This window comes from Aquarana catesbeiana, linkage group LG07 (genome assembly GCF_042186555.1).
Source record: "Aquarana catesbeiana isolate 2022-GZ linkage group LG07, ASM4218655v1, whole genome shotgun sequence".
In the NCBI taxonomy this organism is placed as follows: Eukaryota; Metazoa; Chordata; class Amphibia; order Anura; family Ranidae; genus Aquarana; species Aquarana catesbeiana.
The window spans coordinates 98,900,059-98,926,762 of NC_133330.1; the positions used below are offsets into that span (position 1 = coordinate 98,900,059).

Consider the following 26,704-nt stretch of genomic DNA (forward strand, 5'->3'; position numbering starts at 1 on the left):
ATCCCTCCTCCTGGCTGCCTAGATCTTTTGAAGCTTTATGAAAAAGTCACAACATAGAAGAGGAATATTAACTTAAGTTACATTCTGCTTTCTAAAGGGGGAAGAGAGGTTTGGGGTTGAATTTGTTCTGTGCCAGGAATTCTTGAATAATTTTTCAACATGGCCATGTCGAGATTAAATTCATTAAACTAAAGGCTGCCAAACTCAGCAAGACATGCTGCTTCATTCAATTAGTGGACACATGATTTCTTTGAGGACAGGTTCATTTTAAAAATACGGATGTCAAAGTACTTGGAAAGGATAATTATGTCACATTCATTAAACTAATTTAGGCTGAGCACTACAAACAATATGTTTTTTTTTTACATTTATTTTTAAACATTTTTTTCTTGATAGATGCATGAGAAATTAAAATATTTGATAGTACAAATAAAAAAAAACAGTTCAAAACAATCTTTCTAAAACTATGATATGAAGACATCTTTATTGATTAAATTAGCTCATTTTTTTCAGTCAAAACCCTTGCTGAAGAAGTCAGAATGGCAAGTTTATAAATTAATACTGAAGCACATCTGATAAATACAATACATGATACCGCAAGAGTCATAGATCCAGACAAAATCAAAATATTTTTTCAAAATAATACCAACATGAACAAGTAAGCAAGTGCAATATGCAGGCTTTTGAGTGCCATAGCCAGTGCATCAAAAAACAAAAAAAAAAAACAAACATCAAATGTCCAACTTGAGATAACAACAATCAAGAAGCAGTAAAAGGAAACTTTTATTGTTTCCAATGTATTTTGCATAAAACAAAACTATAAACCTTTTCTATACAGGAATTTTTGGTTAATGAAAATGCTATTTAGGTTTCTTTCAGAGATGTTAGGTGAACTCCATTTTATATTTTTTAAGATGTGATAATGTGCACAATTCCCTAGCCTAGAAGGACTTATGGACCACAATCACAGAGCACCCTTCGCTGATATCTGTATGCAGTTAATATCTATAATGAAAGCATTCAACAAAATTCATCACATGTGCTTAAGCTGTCCAGCAAAAGTGACAGCAAGAGGGGTTGGGACAAGAATAACACTGCCATAGGTGCTTAGAGTCACACAAAACAATGTCCTTACAAATCCACTCCTTAATGGCCCTGTAATCTGGTTTTCTTAAAATAATTTCTTACTGTGTTTTTCTGCAGACTATACATCCCATAGTCCCTCTGGTGCTCAACATTTGACCTGCTAGCACTCTCTGTGTGGACACCTGGGTCCATCTATTGGGCACCTTTAAGCAGGTATATATGGCTCCCAATGCGCCAGCTGCACAGAAGCGGAGCATGACATGACCTTGTATCTGATTGCAGAGCCCTTCTCATTCAGCTGTAACCCTAATACACAGACAGCAGCAGAGCACAGACTGACCAGCCTCATCCCATTCCACCCAATCAGAAATGGAGCAGTCCTTCAGCCGTAAAAAAAAAAAAAAAAATTACTCTTTTACTCCTACCTGTGCTGCGGCTCATTTATTGTGGATTATGTAAATATGAAAAAGGTTGTGTACTGTGTGTAGTGGGAGAAGATTTGGGGGGGGTACAAGGGGGGAATTTGTAGCCACTGATTGATGCGGGGAAGCTGTGACTCGGAGCAGGGGCAGATCTTACAGATGGGCAAAGGAGGCTGCTGTGACTGATGATGGGAAGAAACAGTGGTTACAGGAAAGGGGGGTGGGGGGGGCTTTGATGCAAGATGACTGATGACTCTGTGGGGGTGCTGTGTCTGAATTACATTTGTGTTTATAGCTAAACATTAAACACTTATGCGATTTAAACACTGCAATTTCTGTAATGTAATCCTATTACTTTTCCTAGTATTTGCAAAAAAAAAAAAAACAGTTTCTCGTTATTAGCAAAGAATGAATTCCCTCTCTGAAATAGGGCATGATGTCCCTGTATATGTGCTCCATGTGGCTGGGGTCCATAAATGCAGAAACCGAAAGAAAGCAGTGCACAACCACTGAATCCAAATGTCTTGGTTATACTGGTTAGAGATTGTCATTAAAGGGGAATCAACACTTACCAGGAAATAGCTCATTTATTATGAAACAAGTTTTTCCCAAATTAGTCAATGGGAGTTAATAGCCAACATAGGTGAAAGCATATCTAAACCAAAAAATAATATATTGCTGCCTATCATACCTTAAAAGTGGGGCCGCATTAGTTCTCATTTTATTGTAGGCTTTTTGTTACCTTTATTGTCACCTGGTAATTTGAACATTAAACCAGAACTCCACTCAAAAGGGAAGCTCTGCTTGTTTGCACCCTCTCCCCCTTCATGTGCAGTAGGAAACAGGCTGTGAAGCCACAAGGCTTCACTTTGTTTCCCTTACTAGAGATGCTGGGGCCTGAACCAGAAGCTGATTAAAGAATCGTTTCAGGTGAGGACATCGCAGGATGCCTGGACAGCTTGGTCTGTTATAAGAAGCTGAAAAATAACCAACTTACTGGCTGAATCAATAGATGAAAATAAAGGGAAAAAAAGAAAACCAATGCAGCCACCACATTTTAGGTTTGGTAAGCTGCAATTTATAAAGTTTTTGCTTTTGGGTTTAGATGCACTTAAACTTCCATGAATGTCAAAATTCATATACAGCATTTCCTTTACCATATTTTTAGAAACACTAGAAATTAATATGTTGCTCCATCAGCCATTACTAATGACTGAACAGCACTACTAAGCAAGTTTACATAGCTGCCTTTTAAATGGCAAGCAAATTTACATTATTTAATATCAGTGCTAAAATTTGGGTCATTGAGTGCAAAAAGGAACCCTTCATTATTTGTAGGTCATTTAACTTCTGTATTTGACTCCAAGCATACTTTTAAAAAGTGATATATATTTTCAAGATTTTACATTTCTCTCCTCAAATGCAGACGTAGGCTACAAACAACAAGGAGTTTACATACCTACTACTCTACTGCCACCACATCTTGTCTTTTGATCTTTTCAGTCTCTCAACTTCATCTATTCAGAACTATATATATATATATATATATATATATATATATATATATATATATATATATATATATACATCCATACACACACAGTATCTCACACAAGTGAGCACACCCCTCACATTTTTGTAAATATTTTATTATATCTTTTCATGTGACAACACTGAAGAAATGACACTTTGCCACAATGTAAAGTAGTGAGTGTACAGCTTGTTTAACAGTGTACATTTGCTGTTCCCTCAAAAAAAACTCAACACACAGCCATTAATGTCTAAACCTCTTGCAACAGAATTGAGTACACCCCCAAGTGAAAATGTTCGAATTGGGCCCAATTAGCCATTTTCCCTCCCCAGTGTCATCTTACTCGTTAGTGTTACAAGGTTTCAGGTGTGAATGGGGAGCAGGTGTGTTAAATTTGGTGTTATCGCTCTCACTCCCTCATACTGGTCACTGAAAGTTCAACATGGCACCTCATGGCAAAGAACTCTCTGAGGATCTGAAAAAAAATAATTGTTGCTCTACATAAAGATGGCCTAGGCTATAAGAAGACCAAGACCCTGAAACTGAGCTGCAGCATGGTGGCCAAGACCATACAGCAGTTTAAAAGGACAGGTTCCACTCAGTACAGGCCTCGCCATGGTCGACCAAAGAAGTTGAGTGCACATGCTCAGTGTCATATCCAGAGGTTATCTTTGGGAAATAGACATATGAGTGCTGCCAGCATTGCTGCAGAGGTTGAAGGGGTGGGGGGTCAGCCTGTCAGTGTGCAGACCATACACCGCACACTGCATCAAATTAGTCTGAGTCTGCATGGCTGTCATCCCAGAAGGAAGCCTCTTCTAAAGATGATCCACAAGAAGCCTGCAAACAGTTTGCTGAAGACAAGGAGACTAAGGACAAGGATTACTGGAACCATGTCCTGTGGTCTGGTGAGACCAAGATAAACTTATTTGGTTCAGATGGTGTCAAGCGTGTGTGGCAGCAACCAGGTGAGGAGTACAAAGACAAGTGTGTCTTGCCTACTGTCAAGCATGGTGGTCGGAGTGTCATGGACTGGGGCTGCATGAGTGCTGTCTGCACTGGGGAGCTACAGTTCATTGAGGGAACCATGAATGCCAACATGTACTGTGACATACTGAAGCAAAAAATGATCCCCTCCCTTCAGAGACTGGACCGCAGGGCAGTATTCCAGCATGATAACGACCCCAAACACACATCCAAGACATCCACTGCCTTGCTAAAGAAGCTGAGGGTAAAGGTGATAGACTGGCTAAGCATGTCTCCAGACCTAAACCCTACTGAGCATCTGTGGGGCATCCTCAAATGGAAGGTGGAGGAGCGCAAGGTCTCTAACATCTAACCAGCTTCGTGATATCGTCATGGAGGAGTGGAAAAGGACTCTCGTGGCAACCTGTGAAGCTCTGGTGAACTCCATGCCCAAGAGGGTTAAGGCAGTGCTGGAAAATAATGGTGGCCACACAAAATATTGATACTCTGGGCCCAATTTGAACATTTTCACTTAGGAGTGTACTCACTTTTGTTGCCAGCAGTTTAGATATTAATGGCTGTGTGTTGAGTTATTTTGAGGGGACAGCAAATTTTAAACTGTTATACACGCTGTACACTCACTACTTTACTCTACTTTAATGTAGCAAAGTGTAATTTCTTTAGTGCTGTCACATGAAAAGATATAATAAAATATTTACAAAAATGTGAGGGGTGTACTCACTTTTGTGAGATACTGTATGTATGTATATATATATATATATATATATATATATATATATATACACACACACACACACATCATATACAGTATATATATACTCACTTTTGTGAGATACTGTATGTATATATATATATATATATATATATATATATATATATATATATACACACACACACACACACACATCATATACAGTGTATATATATATATATATATATATATATATATATGTACCATTGTGGTCATCTGGAAAAAAAGTTTGTACCATAATGACAGTCCTCATTGACACAAAAATGTAAACATGATTAGGATACAAAATTGTGGGCATTTCATGGCCACAATACAAAAAAGGACTACAACTGGCCATACACGTGTTCCTTAGTTGTTTACAAACCAATGACTTGATCATTGCAGGACCTCCTGTTACCAAACATACTCATATTCTGTGAGCCAATCCACTCCAATGGAAGGGCTACAGAAATAGTTTCCCTCTGTCACAGAATAACATACAGTGGAGAAACAATGAGAATGAGTTGGAAACATCAACAGTTTCAGTTAATTGACTGTTGCAGTGCTCCTCACCTTTAAGTTTTAGATTATGATTAGAATTTTCTTAGCTAAAACATGACTACTGTTTAGAATATGGCATGCAGGTATTAGGTGGACAATGCAGCAATACATCCCGGGTGTGCAGACGTTTATGTTATTTTCCTACTGTGAATACAAAAGCTTAAAGAAACTGTACACTTTCTGTTTATCACAGAGATGCTTAGCATATCAAATTAAATATTTAGACCACTGTAGTCTCTTCCTTGTGAAGGTTGCAATAAAGCTGTTCAACAGCCTTTCTGGGGTAATATACTGTATAGCAGTACTCCTTGAAAATCTGTTTAGGCAATGCAGCAGTGAGGCAGGTTATTTTTTTCTGATAATACTGCATCCAGTCATGCTGGCAGTACAGAGCAGAAGCTGCTCAGCAATAAAACACTATTCTGCTAAGGACCTTGTAAGGCCATTCAGTCTTCACAACACTTTGCTACAGGTCTGCTTCTCCATGGACACGGAATCGATAGACACAGGTATATTCCGGATGGCCCCAGTTGCTCTGTATTCTCAGTTCCACAAGCTCATAAGTAGAAAGATTTTCACCCTTTAATACAAACAGACAATTAGAGAGATCATGTTGAACCAAGCAGAATATTGCTTTTTTTTTTTTTAACTGTTTCAATGTTTTTAATAACGTTTTCACATAAGGTATAAGAACAGTAACAAAGATATTCAAATAATATATCATCTGCACAATCCAAGGTGCTCATTTGCCGACAAAAAGAAAATGTTTACATTATTATTCAAAAGAGGGGAGGCAGAAGGCATAATGCCCCCGGCCCCACACTAACTGGAGAGGTAGCTCTCGAAGTCGCCACTCTCAGGCATCTGACATATGTAGTTGCGAGCTTGTGAGAATATGCCCAAGCTCCGCTAAGACAGTAATAATATCCAACAAAGAGACTTCAAGTGTACTCTCAACTCGCAACACCATAGTAGTCGCATAATAGCCAACATGGAGAGCCCAAGAGTTGCTCCATATGAAAGAAAGGGTATTCCCCACTACGTGGGGAGGGGGGGGGGGGGCGGAGGACCCCCTGTCCTCTGCCACTAGTAGTGCATGGTTATTACCTTTCGAGCACAGAATATTGTTTTAAAAGGAGAAGCAGCTAAATTAAATACAACCAAATCATACTTTTCACCTTGTTTTCTTATTGGTGAGCAATTCCAGAACCTGATGCTTGCAAAATCTTTTCATGTGTGCCTGCCCTCTAAACTACATTCTGGTGACAGGCATGGAAAGGTTCCAATGGCAAAATTTTTCATGGTACAGATCTGCTCAGCTTTTTTTCTTCCGATATTTAAAAAAAAACACCTGTTTTTGCCACCTGTGTAAAGGAAGCCTTTTACAGCAAGTAAAAGTCACAAAATAATGCAGTTGTTATGAATTTAAAAACATAGGAGAATAAAGGGAGGTGCACAACTAGCACAGTAAAACACTTTGTTAGGCAATTCAGCAACAGTTGATTACAGGAATGATAATCCTCACTTACCCCCTTCTTTCCCCTGCCTACTCTCTAAGCGACATTGGTAAAAACTACTCCTCTCCTCTTCCAGCGTCTTCAGGGGCAGGGGACAGATAGCAACAAACGGAGATGAAAAAGCACGGACAAAAAAAAAAAAAAAAAAAGAACCCTGTACCTGACGGTGTATGTAGAAGTCAAAATCTGGCCCTCCACTCTTCTTGTTCTTTCCTCCCGGCCACTCATATGCAATACATAAGGGTGAGCAGTTCTTAAAGAATTCCTATACCATTCACATACAGTGCAGATCATAATCAATTTATATGTGTCTCCTATGCGATTTATCGCAATTCGTGGACAATTTAATTTACAGTGCAGCTTCTGTGCAGTTGACATGCATCTCAAAAAGACAGTTTTTCTGTGTAGTTCACATGCAACTTACCTGCCGTCTGCAAGCCGTTCTCTTATAATTCCTTGGTGGATCACAGGCTGGTCCTATGCAATAAGCGGGCAGTGAAACAGGCCATAGGGCATGCATAGGGAGCCATGTGCAGAGGGATATACAATAGCAGGGAGAGTAGGCAGAGTCTCTGGATTATACTTGTTTGTATCAAAAGCATCAGAGCCTGATCCCTCTGCTCATCAGTTTTCACTTTCGCCCGCTCCTCCTTCTCCCCCCTCACAGCCCCCGCTCCGGTATCTCTGATCTCCACTTTGCTCTGCTCACTTCTGCTCTCTCCTTCACTCCATTCCTTCTATTTCGGGGGGGGGGGGAGCGGGGGTTTGAGTTAATCCTCTGGCTCACTTTTGGCTGTCAGTCCCCCTTCCCTTGTCAGCGTTTACAGGGGGGGACGTGGGGTGGGACTGTGATCCCACTTTCTGAGGCAGGGGTCAGATTCCTGGCACTTCTATTCGTCGGCTGGTGTCTTGTCGAATACTGTCCCCCATCCGATAGTGTCCGCCCTGTACTGCACAGGCACAGTACAGAGGACAAACGAGAGCCGAAAGTCTCCGAAGTTCAACAGCTGATCGTCAGCTGTACACGGCGCATGTGCTTTTATTCTTACCCTGTGTCCAGGTTCATTCCCTACTATCCAAGTGGACATAGAGTAAGAATAAATAGATGCCAAGCGCAGCGAGGCCATGCCCGAAGCGTGGCGAGCAAAGCGAGCCCGCGAGGGGCCCTCTTACACAGCCATCATTAATAAGTGCCCAAGCGCCGTGTACAGCTGATGGTCAGTTGATCAACTTCGGACACTTTCGGCATCTCCTTCTCCTCCGTACTGCGCAGGCGCTGCGCCTGCGCAGTACGGGGTGGACACTATCTGATAGGAGGACACTTCTCGTCAGAACACCGGCGCACCGTCCCCGCCGGAGGATGGTATCTCAAGTCTCCGCAGGTCCTATCGCTCAGCCTCCTCATCCGCAGCTCGAGAGGCTGTCGTGGAGGGGGGTTACCGCAGCTTAACAAAATGCCTAACAAAATTGCTTAACAAAATGAATAGCATATAAATAGCACAGGAACTGCATATGAACTATATACAAATAGCATATTAACTGCTTATAAATCGTATATGAATTTCATGTGAATCGCATACAGTTATCCTATAAACAGTACTGGAATTGCATATGAACTGCATAGAAACTGCACGTGAACCGCATATAATCTGCATATGAACTGTATATGAACTGTAGATAGTTGGCTAGTGGACTCGGAGAGATTAACCTACAGAAGGCCGGATCTGAATGGCCCCTAAATCGCATATGGACTGCACATAAATCGCATACAAATTTCATATGAACCGCATACAGATAACAGTACTGGAATTGCATATGAACTGAGTAAAAATCGCACAAAAATTACATATGAAATGCATGTGAATCGCATATAAATTGCACATGAACTACATATGAACTGTTGATAGTTAGCTTGTGGACTCAGAGATTAACCTAGAGAGGGCTAGATCTGAATGGCCCCGGGCACCGCCTAGGGAAGTGTGACCAGGAGGGACCCCCACCTAAGTGAGAGGGAGGGAGAGGGAATTGAAAAGAAACTGCATATTCTACACCTGGAAATGGCATAGGAGCCGTTAGTTGTAATAGGAAATTACAGATGAACTGTCCATAAACTAACTTCAAATCCTATGCAAAGTACTTCAGAGAGGCATAAGCACTGCTTTTGACTGGCATATTTGGGGAAAAGCCTCTTCTGAACAAATTTGGAAGCCGTAGGGGTCACCTAAGTAAGGGCAACAAAGTGGCCCACAGAGGTAGAAGTCTAAAAGGAAACAAACCCAAAACCCCAAAAGAGAATGCAAACACCAGTACAATCAAGAAATACTTGACAAAGGACGGGAGCACAAAAAGTCTGGGACTGGAAAAACAGCAACAAGGGAACAAAGATAAGAAAAAAAGACCCTGGGAAAAAAAGAAAGGAGAGGCACCAAATCAAAGATTTCAGCACAGAAAGTGAATTAGAGTTAAGCAAAATGGAGGATCAAGGAGCAGGGGCCCAAATGCCAACAAAATTGGAAATGTCAGAGATGTTTATAAGAATGGAAAATTCCATCAAGACAGAAAACTCAACATTACGAGCAGACTTGGGACAGCTGCTGATGCAGGTAGAGGATACAGAAGGAAGGGCAGATAAGCAAGCACAGGAAATAAAAAAAAGAGTTAAAACAACAAGTCAGAGATTTGCAAACAGATCAAAGGAGAATGCTTTATAAACTGGAAGATCAAGAGAACCAAAGCAGAAGACAGAACTCCGAGCATTACCAAAGACCTGAAAAAAAATAATGAACAACATTTTTTATCCGCTTTTGGATAAAAAGGAAGAGGATGACTTAAAGATAGAACGATTCCACAGGAGTAGAAAACCGCCAAACTTATCAGCAGACCTACCCCAAGATGTTATAGTGAGCATGGTCAGAGCCTCACCCCAAGATAAGAGAACCGTAGGTGGAAATGGAATCTGGCTCCACCTACAGTTCTGGGGCCAGAATAGGGCCACATGGGGAAGGGAGGGGGGAGGAGAAGAGGAACCTCTCAGGAGATAATAGAAGTCAGTGGCAAAACCGGGACCCCTTATAGGTGCCATCAGCCTCTACTGGACATTCCCTAACCTCAGTGAGGGTATTTCTAGATGGCGACTAAAGGTGTTCGGGGCGGACAAAAAGAGGGGGGGCAAGGAGCTTGGAGAATAAAAGATGACAGCAACAAACTTTTTGACATATAATGTCCGAGGACTAAATACGCCAACAAAAAGACATAAAATCTTAAAGGAGGCCAAACAGTATAAAGCAGATTTGGTGTTCCTGCAGGAGACGCATATCTCCCAGGAAACAAATGTAAAGTTATACTGAAAAAATTTCCCAACATGGTACTATGGGGATTCGATAACAAGGAGGGCAAAAGGGGTAGCAATTGGAGTAGCCAGGGGAGTTCGGTTCATATTGGAGGAAAGGATGACAGACCCTGAGGGACGATATCTCTTCCTTAAGCCCGGGTTCACACCTATGCGAATTAGATGCGGCTTACACCGCATCTAATTCGCAGGACATTTTAAAATACATTCATATGAATGCATCTGGTTCACATATGTGCGTTGCATTCACACTGCGCATTGCACAAAAAACGTGTGCGTTTTTTGGGCATTGCGGTGCGAACTACAAGCCTATTATCTCCTATGGGAACGCATCTGATTCGCAGATGCATTGCGTTCTGAACAAGGAATTTCTACTTCTCTTCACTACATCTCCCCCTCTCCCCCCCCCCCCCCTCCCTCCCCCTCTCCCTGCTCTCTGATACTGAGCAAAAACGCAATGAATTCTTTGAACAGGAGATTTTTATCTCCCCAGTGAAACCTGAGCTTCAATTCGCACCGCACAAGTGTGAAACAGGGCTCAGGGAAAATTGTGTGAAATGGATTGCACACTGGCAAACATCTATTGCCCAAATAAAAATCCAGCGGTTTACCTGAAGGGGGTCATGGGAAAGTTAATGGATTTTAAAAAGGCAAATGTGATAATGGCCGGAGACTTAAATTTTTGTATGGAGCCTAGAATAGACAAACGTCTTGTGTACAGGGGACTAGGAATGTCCAGCTGAAAACGATAAAGCAGAAAATACATCAGTGTCAATTGTTAGATATATGGAGAGTGCAACACCCTAAGACACAAGATTATACATTCTAGTCCCGTGTACACGGGTCTTACTCCAGGATTGACTACATATTGGTAGAACACAGGCTACTAGATCTGGTAATTGAAACAAATATAGAAACAACAACATTGTCAGACCATTCCCCAGTGACGATGAAAATGAATGTACCAGGAGCTCAAAGAAGGCCCAATTTATGGAGATTAAATGAAGAATTAATACAGTATAAGAAAGATGAAGAAATAATAAGAAAGGAAATAGAACAATATTTTATAATAAACGATACAAAGGAGATATCGGATTCAACTTTATGGGAGGCTCATAAAGCCTAGATTAGGGGCATCCTGATTGCTATAGGAGCTAGAAAAAAAAGAGAGAATAAAAAACATGGGACTCTTAATAAAAGAAATACATGACTTAAAACAAGGACTTAAAAAGAACAAAGGGCAAGATTTGGAGCGGTACCAGGCATTAGTAATAAAAAAAAGAGAAGAATTCAATAGGATCTCAAAAGAAAGATATTAGTGGGGGAATAAAGTGGGAAAATATCTAGCAAGAATGCTGAAGAAAAAAAAAATCTGTAAATTTTATAGAAAAAAAATACAAAATAAAGGGTAAAAGGTATACTCGACAAAAGAAATAGCGAAAGTGTTCCAGAACTACTACGGGGTGCTATACTCGTTAAATCAAAACGGAAAACAGGAAACCGAAAGAACAGAAAAGATAAAAGAATTTCTAAAAAAGGCTAGGCTACCCCAAGTGATAGAGAGCAAGCTACCTACCTTAGAAAAACCCATAACAGAAGAAGAAATTAACATGGCGCTAAAAGACTCGGTATCGGGAAAAAGTCCAGGACCAGATTGGTTTACGACCTATTATTTTTACCGCAACATTCCATTTTTATTGAAAATTTTAAATTTACACAACAAAAAAAGGGGAAAAAAAGAAAAGACAAGCATTAATCTCATCCAATGGGTGACAAAAAATAAATATATATATATATATATAATATATATATATATATATATATAAAAAACATAAAACAAAGATATACCAACACACTGAAGGGGTCTCTGAAAAGAGAAGAGAAAAAAAAAAATCATAAACCAACAAGGGAGAGAGACAACCCCTGATCATACTCCAGACCCGTGATGGCGGACCCCGGAAACCCAGACACTCCCCTACCCTCCCCACACTTCAAGGGAGGCATGGTCCCAAAACATCCCCTGCACCAAGTTCCGCCACCACCGCCCAAGACCATATATCCTTAAACCCTAATCGGGATATCCCTGCCTTATTTTCTTTCATCCATTTAGATAAAATAAAATATATAATTTCCTACTCCCTTTCTTCAACTCCCACAGTAATATTAGCTATAATCGCACAAAACACACACACAGACACAACACAAAAAAAGTAAATGAAGAGACAAAAAAAAAAAAAAAAGAGACCGTAATGTTCTGATTAAATACACTACCCGAAGTAGTTACTCAAACCAGGGTCGCCTCACTCAAACCGCCTCTCCACCAGTTTCATATCCTACCTCCAAACCACATACAGATTCCGTAGTTCAGGGGATTCCCTTAGCACTTTCCAAGGAAGCCAAATTTGACGACATTGTTGATACGTGTCCAATTCCTGTGATAGAAGAGTCTCCATCCTCTCAATATGGTCCATCTCTAGAATCCAATCAGTCAACGATGGAGCATGTGCTGACCGCCAATGGCGCGGTATTACTGCCCTTGCAGCTGTCAACCAGTGTCTTAAAAGGCCTTTTTTAATGCTTTTGTACGAGCCAGGTAAGATGGATAACAAAGTAATTTGAGGTATGTTGGGAATAGTCACCCCAGTTGCACGGGTATGAAGCTGCAGCATCATATCCCAAAAATTATGTACCGAAGGACATTCCCACCAAATATGTAATAAAGAATCTTTGGCAGAATGACAGCGCCAACACAGGTCTGAAACATTTGGATATATCCGGTGAAGCAACAACGGACATCTATACCACCGAGAGAGAAGCTTAAAATTCGTCTCGTGGGCCTTGATTGTTAACGACATACTATGTGTAAGAATAAATGCTTTTTCCCATTCCTCTGGCTTAATTTCAACATTCAAGTTCATTTTCCACTTATTTGTGAACTCCGGGAAACATGTATGGAGTCTAAGAATAAGATCCCCATACACTGCAGACAGAATATGTTCTGGTGTATTTTGTTGTAACAGAAGAGACTCAAAGGTATCTGGCTCTCTATTAAACACATCTATAGAAGGAAAAGAAGAAAGAAAAGATGTTATTTACCGATATTCCAACCAATGTTTAATTGATTGTTGCTGAGTAGGGATCAAATCTGAAAGCAATGGGAGATCTCCCTGATAAATAATTTGGGATATACGACGATTTGACTCCTTACTCCATACCAGAAAATGTCTCCGTGCCATTGCCAGTAAGAACCCTGGGTTACCAAACAGGGGTGTCATTAATCCCACTTTAGGCGAAAGTCCTAATTGGGTTTGTAGTTTATCCCAGGTACGCAATAAATGTGCTGTAAGAAAGGATACAGAGGAAGGTGGGCCCCGGGCAGAGATATCTAGCCAGGGAAGCGCCTTGAGATCCAAGGGAGCAATTGACTGTTCTATGTGTACCCATTGTTTAAGATGGGAGTGATGGAACCAATTTACTAGTCTAGTTAGCACTGCTGCAGCGTGGTAGTAATATAGGTCGGGTGCCCCTGCGCCCGACCTATTATTTTAAAAAGTTTAAAGAGATTTTAGTACCAAAATGATGTTCATACATGAACAGATTGGGAACAAACTATGAGATGAGTAGAGAAGCCCTATGTGCCTCGATAACAATCATTCCGAAGGAGGAGAAAGATGGTACTTTATGTTCAAGTTACAGACCAATATCCCTGCTGACCGCAGATACAAAATTATTTGTGAAAGTTTTAGCTACCAGGATGAAAGATTTTTTTTTTTTTTTGTTTAATTAGTTTTTATTGAAAAATAAAATGTACAATCTACAAAACAGAGAAGATTTGAGCAAAATGACAAATGGACCTCGTATTAACATAACAGTCAGTTAACGATAAGTGCAAGATTATACATTCATTTGCGTATTCTAGACACTATCTGCGACATATATCGAGGCCCAGGGCGCTCAATTCTTACCAACTTGTCGAAAACGGTGACATTCTCAAATAACACAGGGTATAGGCGCCAGTATCCTCTCTGTAATAACCCTTCACTAAGCATAAAACCTTGAGAGAACAGAATGTAAGAGAGAAAAAAGAGAAGAATAAAGATAGAAAATAAGGAGCAAAGAGGAGGGGAAGTGTGCCCGCCTTGGTCCAATCTCTCTTATGCAATATAATCAGCTAACAGCACATCACTTAGGTTGAGACATAATTTCCGCGTAAGTGGATGTATATTTGAAGGCAAACCACATTTTCTTTGCTAGGTCAGATTTATTTCTAAGAGCGAGAGTAAGATCTTCCATATAGTATATATGGTCTACTTCCAATAGCCATTGGCTTAGCAAAGGTATGGTCGGTTGCTTCCAGTATCGGGGGATAAGTGCTTTTGCTGCATTAAGGAGGTGTGGTGTTATAGATTTCTTATATGTTCCCACTGGTTTGCCAGTACAATGAAGTAATGCAACCCACGGATCTCAAAACCTTGGATCTCCTTGGCCCAAAATAGAATAGTCAGCCAGTATGGGCGTATAAGCAGGCAATACCACCAGATGTGAGCATGTGTTGCTCGTTCACCACATCCCCGCCAACACAGAGGCGATGCTTGTGGAAAGATTTTGTGAAGCACCACAGGGGTGTAGTCTCGTCAACAATTTATAATTCACCTCTGCTATTTTGGTAGCCATGGAGGAGGTATGAGACATTATGAGGATAGTGGATCTTTGGGCTTCCGACAACTGTTTGTGTAGATCTTTTTCCCAATTGCTTAAGAAAGTAGGGTCTCTTGTGTAGGCTAACGTTTTCAAGGCTTTGTAAAAGTAGGAGACAGGCTTCTCAACTGGTTGATCCTCAGAAAAAAGCAGCTTCTATAGGTGTCAAATCCGAGATGGACCGTAAAGGTTTTGGGAGAGAGTGAACAAAAGCTGCCAACTGGCGGTATCTCCATTGGTCCATGGGTGTCACCGTGGAGTTAGGCATTAGTGTAGACAGGGGTACAATGCCGATGGGGTAGTAACTTGATGTAGTTGAGCCATAGCCCCAAGACTCCAGACATGAATTTTGGGGTCTATGTTCCCAGGGGAAAAGTAGTTATGGCCGGTCAATGGCAGAAGAGGAGAGTTATGTGTCCAGTTATTCGCCTTACACAGCGAGTCCCATACCATGAAGGTGGAGCGTGTGAGCGGTGAGGTGATTGAGGACAAAGTTCTGTGTTTCCTAGGGATCCAAATTTGTGGGAAAAGGTCTGACCCACTGAGCTCAGTTTCCAGACTTACCCATAGCTTAGAGTCTTTGTGGTACTTCCAATCAGAAATTCTATTCAGCACTATTGCCAAGAAATATCTCTTTAAAGTCTGGTAGGGCTAAGCCCCCTTCCCTTTTGGGTCTAGTGAGGAGGGTCCTAGCAAGTCTGGGTCATCTTCTGTTCCACACATATTTACCAATCATCAATCTTATCGGCGTAAAGAAACTTGCGGGTATTCTATACGGAATCATCTGGAACAAGAACAGCAACCTGGGCAGTACATTCATCTTCACAACTCCAGTTCTCCCCAACCATGAGTGAGCCATTTAAGACCATTTCTGCAAGTCTGACCTAATCGCATTCAACAGGATGAAAGATTTAATGACCGACCTGGTGAATGCGGACCAGGTGGGTTTCATTCCAGGAAGAGAAGGAAGAGCTAACGGAGTGAGAACGTTACTCTTGCTTCAGAAAATTAGAAAGGGAGACACCCCAGGTCTTCTCCTGTCGATAGATGCTGAAAAAGCAGTCGACAGGGTGGACTGGGGATTTATGATGAACACACTGAAAACTATGGAAATAGGCCCAAGGATAATCTAATGGATTAAAGTACTATATAATCATCCTACAGCAACTGTAAAGATCAATGGGGTGCCATCCCCCTCCTTCGAAATGTATAATGGGACAAGACAGGGGTGTCTCCTCTCACCACTCTTATTTGTGCTGTCACTGGAACCCCTCCTAGCAACGATCCGTAACAACCCAGACATTGGAGGTATCAAGATAGGGGAGGTGGAGCATAAGATGGCAGCGTTTGCCGACGATGTGCTGTTCTACATCTCAAACCCTAGGATTACAATGCCCAACTTATTGAAGACAATAAAACACTACAGAGAACTATCAAACTTTAAAATTAACCCCACTAAATCAGAGATCCTAAATATAAATATAAGCAAACAGGAAGAACAGAGCCTACAGCAGGAATTTCAATTCCCATGGAAAGGGACGGAATTGAAATATCTTGGAATAGGGTTAATAGCATCCATAGGGAAAATCTATCAAGCAAATTATATCCCATTACTAGATGAAATAAAAACCAAAATAAAAAAATAGCAATAAGGCCCCTCTCATGGATAGGACGAATAAATACTCTAAAATGGTAATATTACCTAAAATTATGTACGTTTTAAATGCTACCTATCGCTTTACCTCAAACATATTTTAAAGTGCTAAAAACTATAATAACCAAGTTCACTTGGCAGAATAAGAAACCAAGAATTTCATTTTCGTTCCTAAGGAAAGATAAAACGCAAAGAGGATTAGCGGTACCAGATTTAAAAAAATACTATAACGCAGTGTTATCACAAGTAGTGGAATAGGCAAAAGAAAAAAATGAAAAAAGATGGGTAAAATTGGAGAACACAATAAGTAACGCACGTTTAGGGAAGATAATATGGATCCCACCACAATTTAGGGCACTAGGAGAAAACACACATGTATTGACACGAAAGGAACTTAGAATTTGGGATCTAATACACAAACAAGGTAAATGGAAAAATAACTCACCATTAATCCCACTGAAGGAAAACAATTTTTTCACACCAGGAAAAGGGAAAGTAGGAGTGAACTGGATAAAAAATGAAAATGCTCAACTAAGAGATATAATAAAAGAGGGGAAAATATGCACATATCAAGAATTGAAGCACAAAACAGATTTGATGGTGATAAACGAATGGCAGTACCTCCAGCTGAAGCATTTCATTACGACTTTGCCCCAACCAATAAGATTGGGGGAAGATTTAATGCCGCTGGAGCGGCGTTACACAGCGGCAAATACAAGAAACGGTATATCCCGGATCTACATAATCTTACTGGCAGCAGAGGGGCTGGAGGTCCTGCCATATATAAAAAATTGGGAAAAATAATTGGGGACAGGAGGGAATAAGCAAACTATAGGAAAGATATTGAGACTGGTACATAGTTCCGTGGTAGATACAAACACAGCCGAATTTAATTACAAATGCCTGACAAGGTGGTATATAACACCAGATAAGCAAGCAAATACCAACCAGGGAAATCCCAGGAGTGTTGGCGAGGTTGTAAGGAAGTAGGAACTATGGCCCATATTTGGGACTGTCTAAACATAAAAAAAATATCGGAAAGAGATCCTACAACTTATAAAAGAGATCACCAACAGAGCAATACCGGAAGAACCGTGGACGTGTTTGTTTCATGGGGTGGAAAGTTCAACAAAGCAATATAGAGAATCAGTGATACCTCGTATAATGAACGCTGCTAAAAGCTTGAAACCAAAAAGTTGGCAAGAAACAGAAAGCCCTAAAATAAGGGAAGGGATTGGATTAGTAGAGTAGAAGAGACATAGAACATGAATACCTGAGATATTGTGGGGAGGAAGAAATGGCGTAGTTACAGTGTGAAACATGTTAGCTGCTGATTCCATCTCTTGATGTATGGTTTTTAACCAATAAAGAAATTATCGTTGGAGTGCGGCCATCGGGATTGAATTTTTTTTTACAAGAAATGGAGGGGCTGGAAAATAAATGGAAAGAGTGGAAGACGTTTAAGAAGTGAGGAGATATGTTGAAGCGATGAGTTGCTAGGTGAGGGGGAACTGGGTGAAACGGAATATAAAAGACAAAGGTTATGGTGAGAGGAAGGGAAAGGGGGTGGGGGGGAGGGAGGGATTCGGGGAGGGGGGGGGGATTCGGGGAAGGAGGGGAGGAATTGAAACTGTATTTAATGTTATTTAATATAGTGTATGCTTGGTTGAATTTTGAAGGAAAATTTTATATATTGGTACGTTGATAAAGATCCGTATTATCATGGCAACCCAGGAAGCTTGATCAGGGAGTGGCCAGCAATCCCACACACACCAACAGTGCTCTATGAGCTCTGCTGTGGAGAAGACTCTGGCCGAGACTATATGTGATCTGTTCCCCTATCAGCTGAAGCTAGTCACCTCACTGAGCATATGTGAGGGTTTAGAACCACTTACCACAATTCTGTGGTAGTTTTAATGGCTGACTTGTTGCATTTAGCACCTCAATGCTGGAAAATCTACTTTTTCAGGTAGGCAAGGGCTCATTTACACCTGCGTTGGTCTCTGGTGAATCACTTTTCAGAGATTGGCACAGGAGTAGCAGGCATTCAAGAGGCATTACAGCTGAATGGGCTTACTGAATGGCAATATTGCACTGCAGCCACAAACCTAGCATTCGGCTCACAGTTGTGTCACAAGCCATTCACTTGAATGGGTCATGTTTGGTGGTGGCACTGCCCGTCGAACATAACGAGCATGATGTATGCAGCGGTATGTGTACAACCCCATCTGGCTGCCTTTGCAGCTTAAGGGGGGTGGTCAGAAAGCAATAAAACTGCGGCTCAACTGATCGCGTACACATGATCAGAATTTCCGTCAAAAAAAACTTGGATGGTTTTTCCGACAGAATTCCACTCAAGCTTGCCTTGCATACGTGGTGACGTACAACACTATGATGACCCTAGAAAATGAAGTTCAATGCTTCCAAGCATGCGTCAAATTGTTTTCGAGCATGCATCATTTTTTGCGCGTCCGAATTGCATACAGACGATCGCATTTTCGGATAGGAACTTTTCCCGACCGAAAAATAGAGAACATGCTCTCAATCTTTTGCTGGCTGGAATTCCGCCAGCAAAAGACCGATGGAGCATACACACGGTCGCATTTTCCGACAAAAAGCTCTCATCAGAGTTTTGCTGGCGACATTTCCGATTGTGTGTATGCGGCATAAGCCTTATACACATTCAAGGCATTCTCAGAATCTTCATTGCAAGTGGAAGGGCCTGCCTTCATCTGCCTCATGATCAGTCCTAGGGGCATGTTTATAAAGCAGTGCAATTGACATTCATACGTAAAGCCTAGTACACACCACCATTCAAATTTTTTTTTGTTCAACCCATCGTGTTGAACAAAAACTGACAGCTCTGGTCGGAGCTGCTGTACTAACAATTCAATGTTAGTACAGCGATCTCCCCCGCAGAGCTATTGTGTTCTGACAGGGGGGTGGCCCCCTGCCAGAACTCTCCAGTCATCACTTTCAGCCACTGGCTGAGAGCCAGTCGGCAGCTGGTTTTCCAGCATGCACGTCCGACAGAAGGCGGCTGAGCGGTCAGCTTCTGTCGGACCGGCTGCCATACACATGGGTCGAATGTTGGACGTTTTTTATTGAACCGGCTGATGTTGCCCGACATTCGGCCCATGTGTACTATGCTAATATCTTCCAGGTGCATGCGTTGTGAATGACAGTAATGAACTCACAACCAGCAAATGTTTGGTAAAAGTCACATTCGCTGCTGTATAAATGTGCTCCCTAGTGTTATAAAAAAAAACAAAGGCTAGAAAAAAGCAGTAAGTCAATAGTTTGCTTTGAGAACTTTCAGGTTCACAGCTATCCGAAAGCCATGAAAAGGAAACCAGAAGAAGAAATACCAGGTGCCCAGGAAAACAACAAATTGAGTACTTTATGTACTCTAACTGTTAAGAAAAAAAGTGCAAGGGTGTACATAAATTAGAAAATTTTGAAGGCCACTTGCCCCCACATACGAACGCAAATGCATATGTTGGATGGGCATGTGAATGCATACGACAAGTGCACCACACATTAGGAATCATCTAAGGCAACAATTCTAGGGCCATAATTCACCCTGATAGGTGTTCCTTCCTCTTTGTTTCCCTGCAAAAGTAGCCCATTATGTGACACTTACCTGCAGGAGAAGCCCGCGATGTCCCCGTCTTCCTCACTAGTAGCGAGCGTCCATTCTTCACCCTTCTTCCTTCCAGGGCCGTGAACTCCGGCTCTGTGACTGGCCGATGTTGTGTGACGTCACTCCCACGTATGCGTGCAGGAGCCACCTTTAACGGCATGACCCGAGCTAGAAACGGCACAGCGTGCACTTTCTAACACCGGTGCTTGCGTAGAAGAAAATCGCCCTACGGCGATTTGCAAATATTTCAAGCATCTACAGGTAAGCCTTAATCTAGGCTTACCTGTAGGATAAAGTGGTTGTAAAGGGTTTACAACCACTTTAACTCTAAAAGATAGACCTGTAAAACATTTAAAGTGTCGCCTATGGACATTTTTTGGATGCTGCATTGTTTTACAATTTCACAGTTGCGTGCAATTTTGAGGCTTGACAGATTTGGCATCTATTTACTTAATGCAACCTCATTATATTTTCCAAAAAAAAAAAAAATACTGAAAAACAGGATTTTCTTTTTCTACCCTTCAGGTAGCCAGCTAGCCAAAAGGCCCTAAGTGGCCGCTGTTTTCCTCTTCCCACAGGGCAGGAGCGCAGTACTAACCCCCATCCAGGGGTCTTAAGAACCTGGGTTCCACCGCAGCAGATCACGGTCCTGGAGCTGTACAGCATCCCACAAGCCCTATCACATGCTGCAGCTAAGATCTAAGGTGACTGGAGTCCAGTGCTAGACAGCAGGTTACAGGCCTTCCACACTAATTGTGGGGTCTGGGTACAGTCCCCCAAGGCACTGAAGGCCACAGTACCTCCAATCCTCAGGCAACACACACATGTGCGAATGTCGGAAGGAGATCTCTGTGAATCAGGAGTATGGAGGATATATTAATACTAGAAGATCAGTGGGGAATAGACTGCAGGAACACATGGATGGTAACTGGCGGCAGTACAGGCATAGAGAAATGTTTAATGCTATAGATTTACCAGTTTTAATTATGTAAATGAGTATATAAGCAGGGTAGGTAAAGAGCTTCCTGAAGACGCCATGTGAGGAAATGTAAGTCAGGGTGGAGATACAGGAGGTTAATTGTGCTGAAAAGAGCCTGACACCTGGTGAGATACTGAGAACGGACTGGGCTTGCACTAATAGACAGTGGAGCTGGCCGGCAACATAAGAGAGATTTAACCCGGGTGCAAAGGGAATGCACTATATAATGTAAGCCCATTTATTGATGCTTTTGAGAATATATTAAAATAATAAAAGGTTTTACACTATCAGAGTTCTCTATCCTCTATTTTATTTATCCTGGAGTGAAAAATCTGCTGCCTTGGATGTAATAACCCCTTGGGGAAAAGCACATTTTGACCATACTCTTTCCAGAGAGGTCATGGTCATGTAGTGAGTTTTTGAGTGTGGTGGTGATGCACACTGCAGGCCTATAAACATACAAGAGATTATTTTAATGCACTTAAAGGGTAACTCCACTTTGTGAAAAAATTGGGAAAACAAAGCGACAATTCTTTAAACGTATAAGGGATCATATTAAACCCATAAAGTAAAGAAAGATGGACACTGCCATTGGCAGACATGTCGGTATTCAACATGACTTTAATCCCCATACTATCAAATTTCTAGCATTAGAGCATGTCCCACTGGATGAAAGGGGGGGCAGTGTTGACAGAACCCTGTTCCAACTTGAAGCCCATTGGATATATGATCTCAGAGCGACCACATTCCCTGGTTTTAATGAAAGTCTTAGTTTCAGGCCTTTTTTTATAACTTTAGCACTGAAATCTCCTCCACCTCCCCTTGTCTGCTATCCCCTCTCCTTTTCCATCCATTTTTTGTTTTTGTTTTTTTTCTTTTTCATTTGTATATATACATACATATTAGTTTTTTCATTTGTTATATTTTTTTCATCTGTTTATCTGTTTATGTAATGTATTTATTGGAATTTTTCTTATATTTTTGTAAAAAATTTGGGTATACATTTGGAGAGTGCACTGTTGTTTTGACATATTGATGGGCTTAGGCTGTGGGTGGTCCATATTGCCGTGCGCATCATCTACTCTGTTATGTTTTTCTTTCCCAGTCAATCTCAGTATTCCCTACTCCCACTTCACCTGTTTTGGTTCATAGCAGTCACACGGACACCCGGGGCACATTGTGAATTTCACTCTGTGCCCACTTTACGCCTCGCTAGCGGGAGGTCAGGAGCCCTTTCCTGGTTATGCCATACAGCGTTCCCCATGTTACATCCTACAACCACATGATTGCGCTGCGGACTCTGTGTGGGCTGCGTGCCGTTCGCCCAGTCACCTGCCTGCGTGTCGGTCGGAGCCTTCGTAGTGCCACACTGCACTCTGGGGCTTGTAGTCTATCGGGCCCTCGGCTTTCTGTGCATGCGCCTAGGCGTCCACACGTCCGCATCGTGTTGGTGACGTCACACGCCAACATGATGGAGGGCAGATAAAGCCAGCTTATCTGTCAGTTCAGCTACCAGAGCCGGAGGGTAGGACTCTACATAGACAGTGTTCGTGACTGGTAAGTTACCTTGCCATACACTGTATAACGTCCCTGTTTCATTTTACTATTATTGTCAAGCTTCATATTACCATTCCTTACTGTCAGATCTAATTATCCTCAAACAATGCTTTACCCATTCATTTTTTCACTATTTGGCGAGACAATGTCCCTTATATTATCTATTTTTAACAACAAGGTTGGTCTTTATTTAAAAAGTTATGGTACACAATGCAGAAAAGAAAACAATACAGTGGCCACAAATAGAGCTGTACATGTCTTATAGAAGGAGCAGTTACATCACATACGGTAGTATTTATTTATGCATAACGTCAGCGCTAGGAGGTGGAGAGGAGAAGAGGGGGGGGGGGGAAGGAAAGAGATGGGTAGAGGAGGATTGGATGGGGAAGGGGGAATATTAGGGATAGAAAAAAGGGGGACCAAGAGGGGGGGGGGCATCAGCACAGTGTAGGAAACCACAGACAGATAACAGGAATGTGCCAGGTTACATTTAATGAAGACCGCAACCAGGTTCAGTCCAAGGCTGCCAAACCCTCCCGAACTTCTGAGGGCATCCCCTACTTTATATACGTCAATTTGTACATAGGAAGGACAGCATTAACAGAGTTTTCCCACGCCCCCACCGTTGGAGGCCTGCTTTAGATCCATTTTAATATAATCTCTTTTTTGGCATAGAAGAGCAACAGCGCGACTAGAAACTTGGTATATCTAGGTCTCTGGTCATCATCATGTATGCCCAGTAAGGCTAATTCAGTTGTTAAGGGTATTTCAAGTTGTAGACGAGCATTAATTCCCTCCATAATGGCAGACCAATATAGTGATAATTTAGGGCAGGCCCAAAACATGTGGATGTAGGAGCTTTCAGGAGATGGGCAATGCGGGCAGTCCGGGGACCTCCCCGGATATATTCTATGCAGCCTCTGAGGCGTGAGGTACACCCTATGGAAGAATTTTGTTTGTACTAATTTATCCCTAGAAGATATCAGTAGTCTAAAACCGTCCTCAAAACTGTCTTCCTATGTTTGTCTATCTAGTGTCGGGATGTCAACCTCCCATCGAGCCCAGAGTATGTCCATCCTTGGGGAGTCTTTCCTAATTAGAGTTAGGTATATTGCAGACAAAGGCTTGGATAGAGATTCTTGGGCCAGCAAATCCTCCACCGCATCCGATTCAAGATCGGGTGATGTCGGGAGTTGTGCCCGGAATGCATGCCGTAACTGATAGTATCGGAATATCATCCAACCAAGGAGGCCGTACCTGCTAGCCAACTCCCCAAAGGAACACAGTGACCCTGCTACCACTACATCTTTCAGTATTTTAATGTTGTACCGGGCCCAAAGTTGCGGGTCAGGGATCGATCTAAGGTGTGGGAATGATGGGTTACCCCACAGTGGGCAAAAGGGAGACCATTTACCTGGAGAAACAAACCGTCTCCTGGCCAGACTCCACACCCCAAGAGTATTCCTGGTAGGGATCGGCAATAAAGGGTATGGTGAGGCACCTCGGTATATAAGGTTACCTAACTCCCTGACGGAACCCACAACAGTTGCCTCAAGGCAAACAGCAGCATTGGCTCTAGACTGTTCCAACCACCACCTAACCGTTACCAAAATGGCTGCCCTATAGTAAAGTAACAGACTGGGCAAAGCCAGTCCACCACATTCCACCGGTAACTGCAGGGTCGATCTGGCCAGGCGAGGGGGGGAGCCCTGCCACAGGAAGGAGCCAATGCAGCCATCTATTTCCTTTATATTATCTATTTAATCTAGATAATTTTCTTAAATCTCATTACTTAGCTATATCTTATTTTCTTATTAAGTAATTAATTCAGTTGTACCATTAATATTTCATACTTTCCTTATTATATAATTGTTTTCTTTTTTTTCATTCTATTTTATTCAATAGTCACCAGAATGTATTCCTGCAATCACCACCAGCAGGCCTTCTGAAGTTTTCCCTCCATCATATGCTTTGCAAATTAATAGTTTGAAAGTAAGTACTAATTGACATCCCTTGATTTCCCTGGCCATATTTTTTCTTCAGCCAGGATCATTTTCTCCCCCCTTTTTTTCTTTAGTATTAGTTACGTATACACACGCTACGACCCATATATGTATGTTTAATACATATACACACATATATATATATATATATATATATATATATATATATATATATATATATATATATATATATATATATATATATACATATATATATATATACACACACACACACACACACACACACACACACACACACATATATATATATATATATATATATATATATATATATATTTCTTTTTACTCCTAGTTTTATCCTTCTGTCCTCTGTGACTGCACCTATATGGCCTCGCCAGGGATTCTGTGCTAGTTGCTGGTTATGCGGTGATGAGTCTGTGTAAAGTTTACTGCGGGGTAAGCTCCTGTTTGTGCTGTGTCCAATATACACTGTGCATACACTTTTATTTCTATTTGTATTTTTGATTTTTGGTTCTTTGTATTTTGAAAACAATATGAATATGTATTATTTGTCTGTTGCTTACATTTCTTCTCTATCTCCATAATTGTAGAGTGTTTGATGGTATTAGTTCTCGGCCTGCACATCCCTTGAGAAAGCATTTCAGTGAAACATGTCGGGCTAATGTGCGGCCTTATCATCTGAAATATACCTGCTTCTTGTGACCACCGTAACTGTAAAAACACTGCAATACCTGTGAAATATTTGTTTTTCATGTGTCTTTTTAACCTTGAATGTATATTAAAAATTATATATTTTTTACTCAATACCATTCCCCTTTTTTGTGTGGATTCTTCTGCACTGTTACAATCCCTTGCTTCTCCCCACCTTTATTCATTTTCTCTTCAGGCATGTGGTGCCATCTATAACGGGTGTTTCACCATTAATCGGGACCAATTTTTTGTAGTTTACATAAAATTGCAATTGCCACCATTTAATTCTACAGGATCTCTGCTTTCAGAAAAATATATATGGGGGTTTCAATAATTCAATAAAGAACTGCAACACTCTTCTTGTGGAATGGTATCTTTAAAATGCCCAATTAAAAGCTCACATCTGGGTGGAGGTCACACATTATTTACTTATCATTTTTGGCATACATTTACTGATTATTTTTATTGGGGAGTCTCACATCAGTTAGATTTTCAACCAGAAGGTTGCCTTTCAGACCGGTTGTATGTTTTCATGTGGTCATTTGCGGTCTGTGTGAGTTTCTGGGGATCTGAGGAGATATTACCCCATCTTTTAATCCTTCTGGCTTGTATGTAGTGATGACATGTGGTTATGCAAGTATGTTTCCTTTATATAAAGAAGAGATGAAGATTATGTAATAAAATCTTTTATAATGTATTATAATCTCTTTATAGACCTACGTACCTTTCCCCGATGAACATTTGCAAGAAACAATTTAAAACGTGTTGGGTTCCCTTGGCAGTGGACACTCTATCAAGGAAATTCTACAGTTGATACATATATTTTGTCTAATCCCGCCAGTGGGTAAACGGGTATTGTAGCCTTTTGTGTCACCAGGAGATTGTAACACGATACCAGAACAGTGTTTTATGTAAAGATGTTTTAAAGTTTTATATAAATAAAACACGTACTGTTTTATATAAAATTTGTGTTACTCTGAAAGTCCCATGGAAGAAAAAGTGGTACTGGGTGTAGTTAGAATAGGGATGTTGGCAAGATACAACTCTAAACAGACCTATTTTATGTATTCACAAAACACTAACAGACCCAGGAAAAGCAACAGAAAACTGGGGACTGCCTGCAGCTTAAAGAGCCGTTTGCTCAACAATAACCTGTACTTCTGTATCACTGTTTGGTACCAGTCTGCCTCACTGTATGTTTAAAATCTTCAATGAAATATTTAATCGGAAAAAGAGCCACCCTAAAGAAACACAAGTCCAAAGCTGGCATTAGAATTGGGCACAAGATCTTTCTCGTAGAACATGAGAACAAAAG

General features: G+C 41.2%; 1 protein-coding gene across 1 annotated transcript in view; it reads right to left on the minus strand.

Moving 5' to 3' along the window:
- Window positions 1–455: 455 nt before the first annotated feature.
- SUN2 (Sad1 and UNC84 domain containing 2) overlaps window positions 456–26,704 on the minus strand; it is a gene marked incomplete in the record, with an annotated part of 201,639 nt that continues 175,390 nt past the window's right edge. Inside the window, 1 exon segment of the mRNA XM_073592532.1 lies at window positions 456–5,897. Within this exon segment, the coding sequence (XP_073448633.1) occupies window positions 5,784–5,897 (114 nt within the window).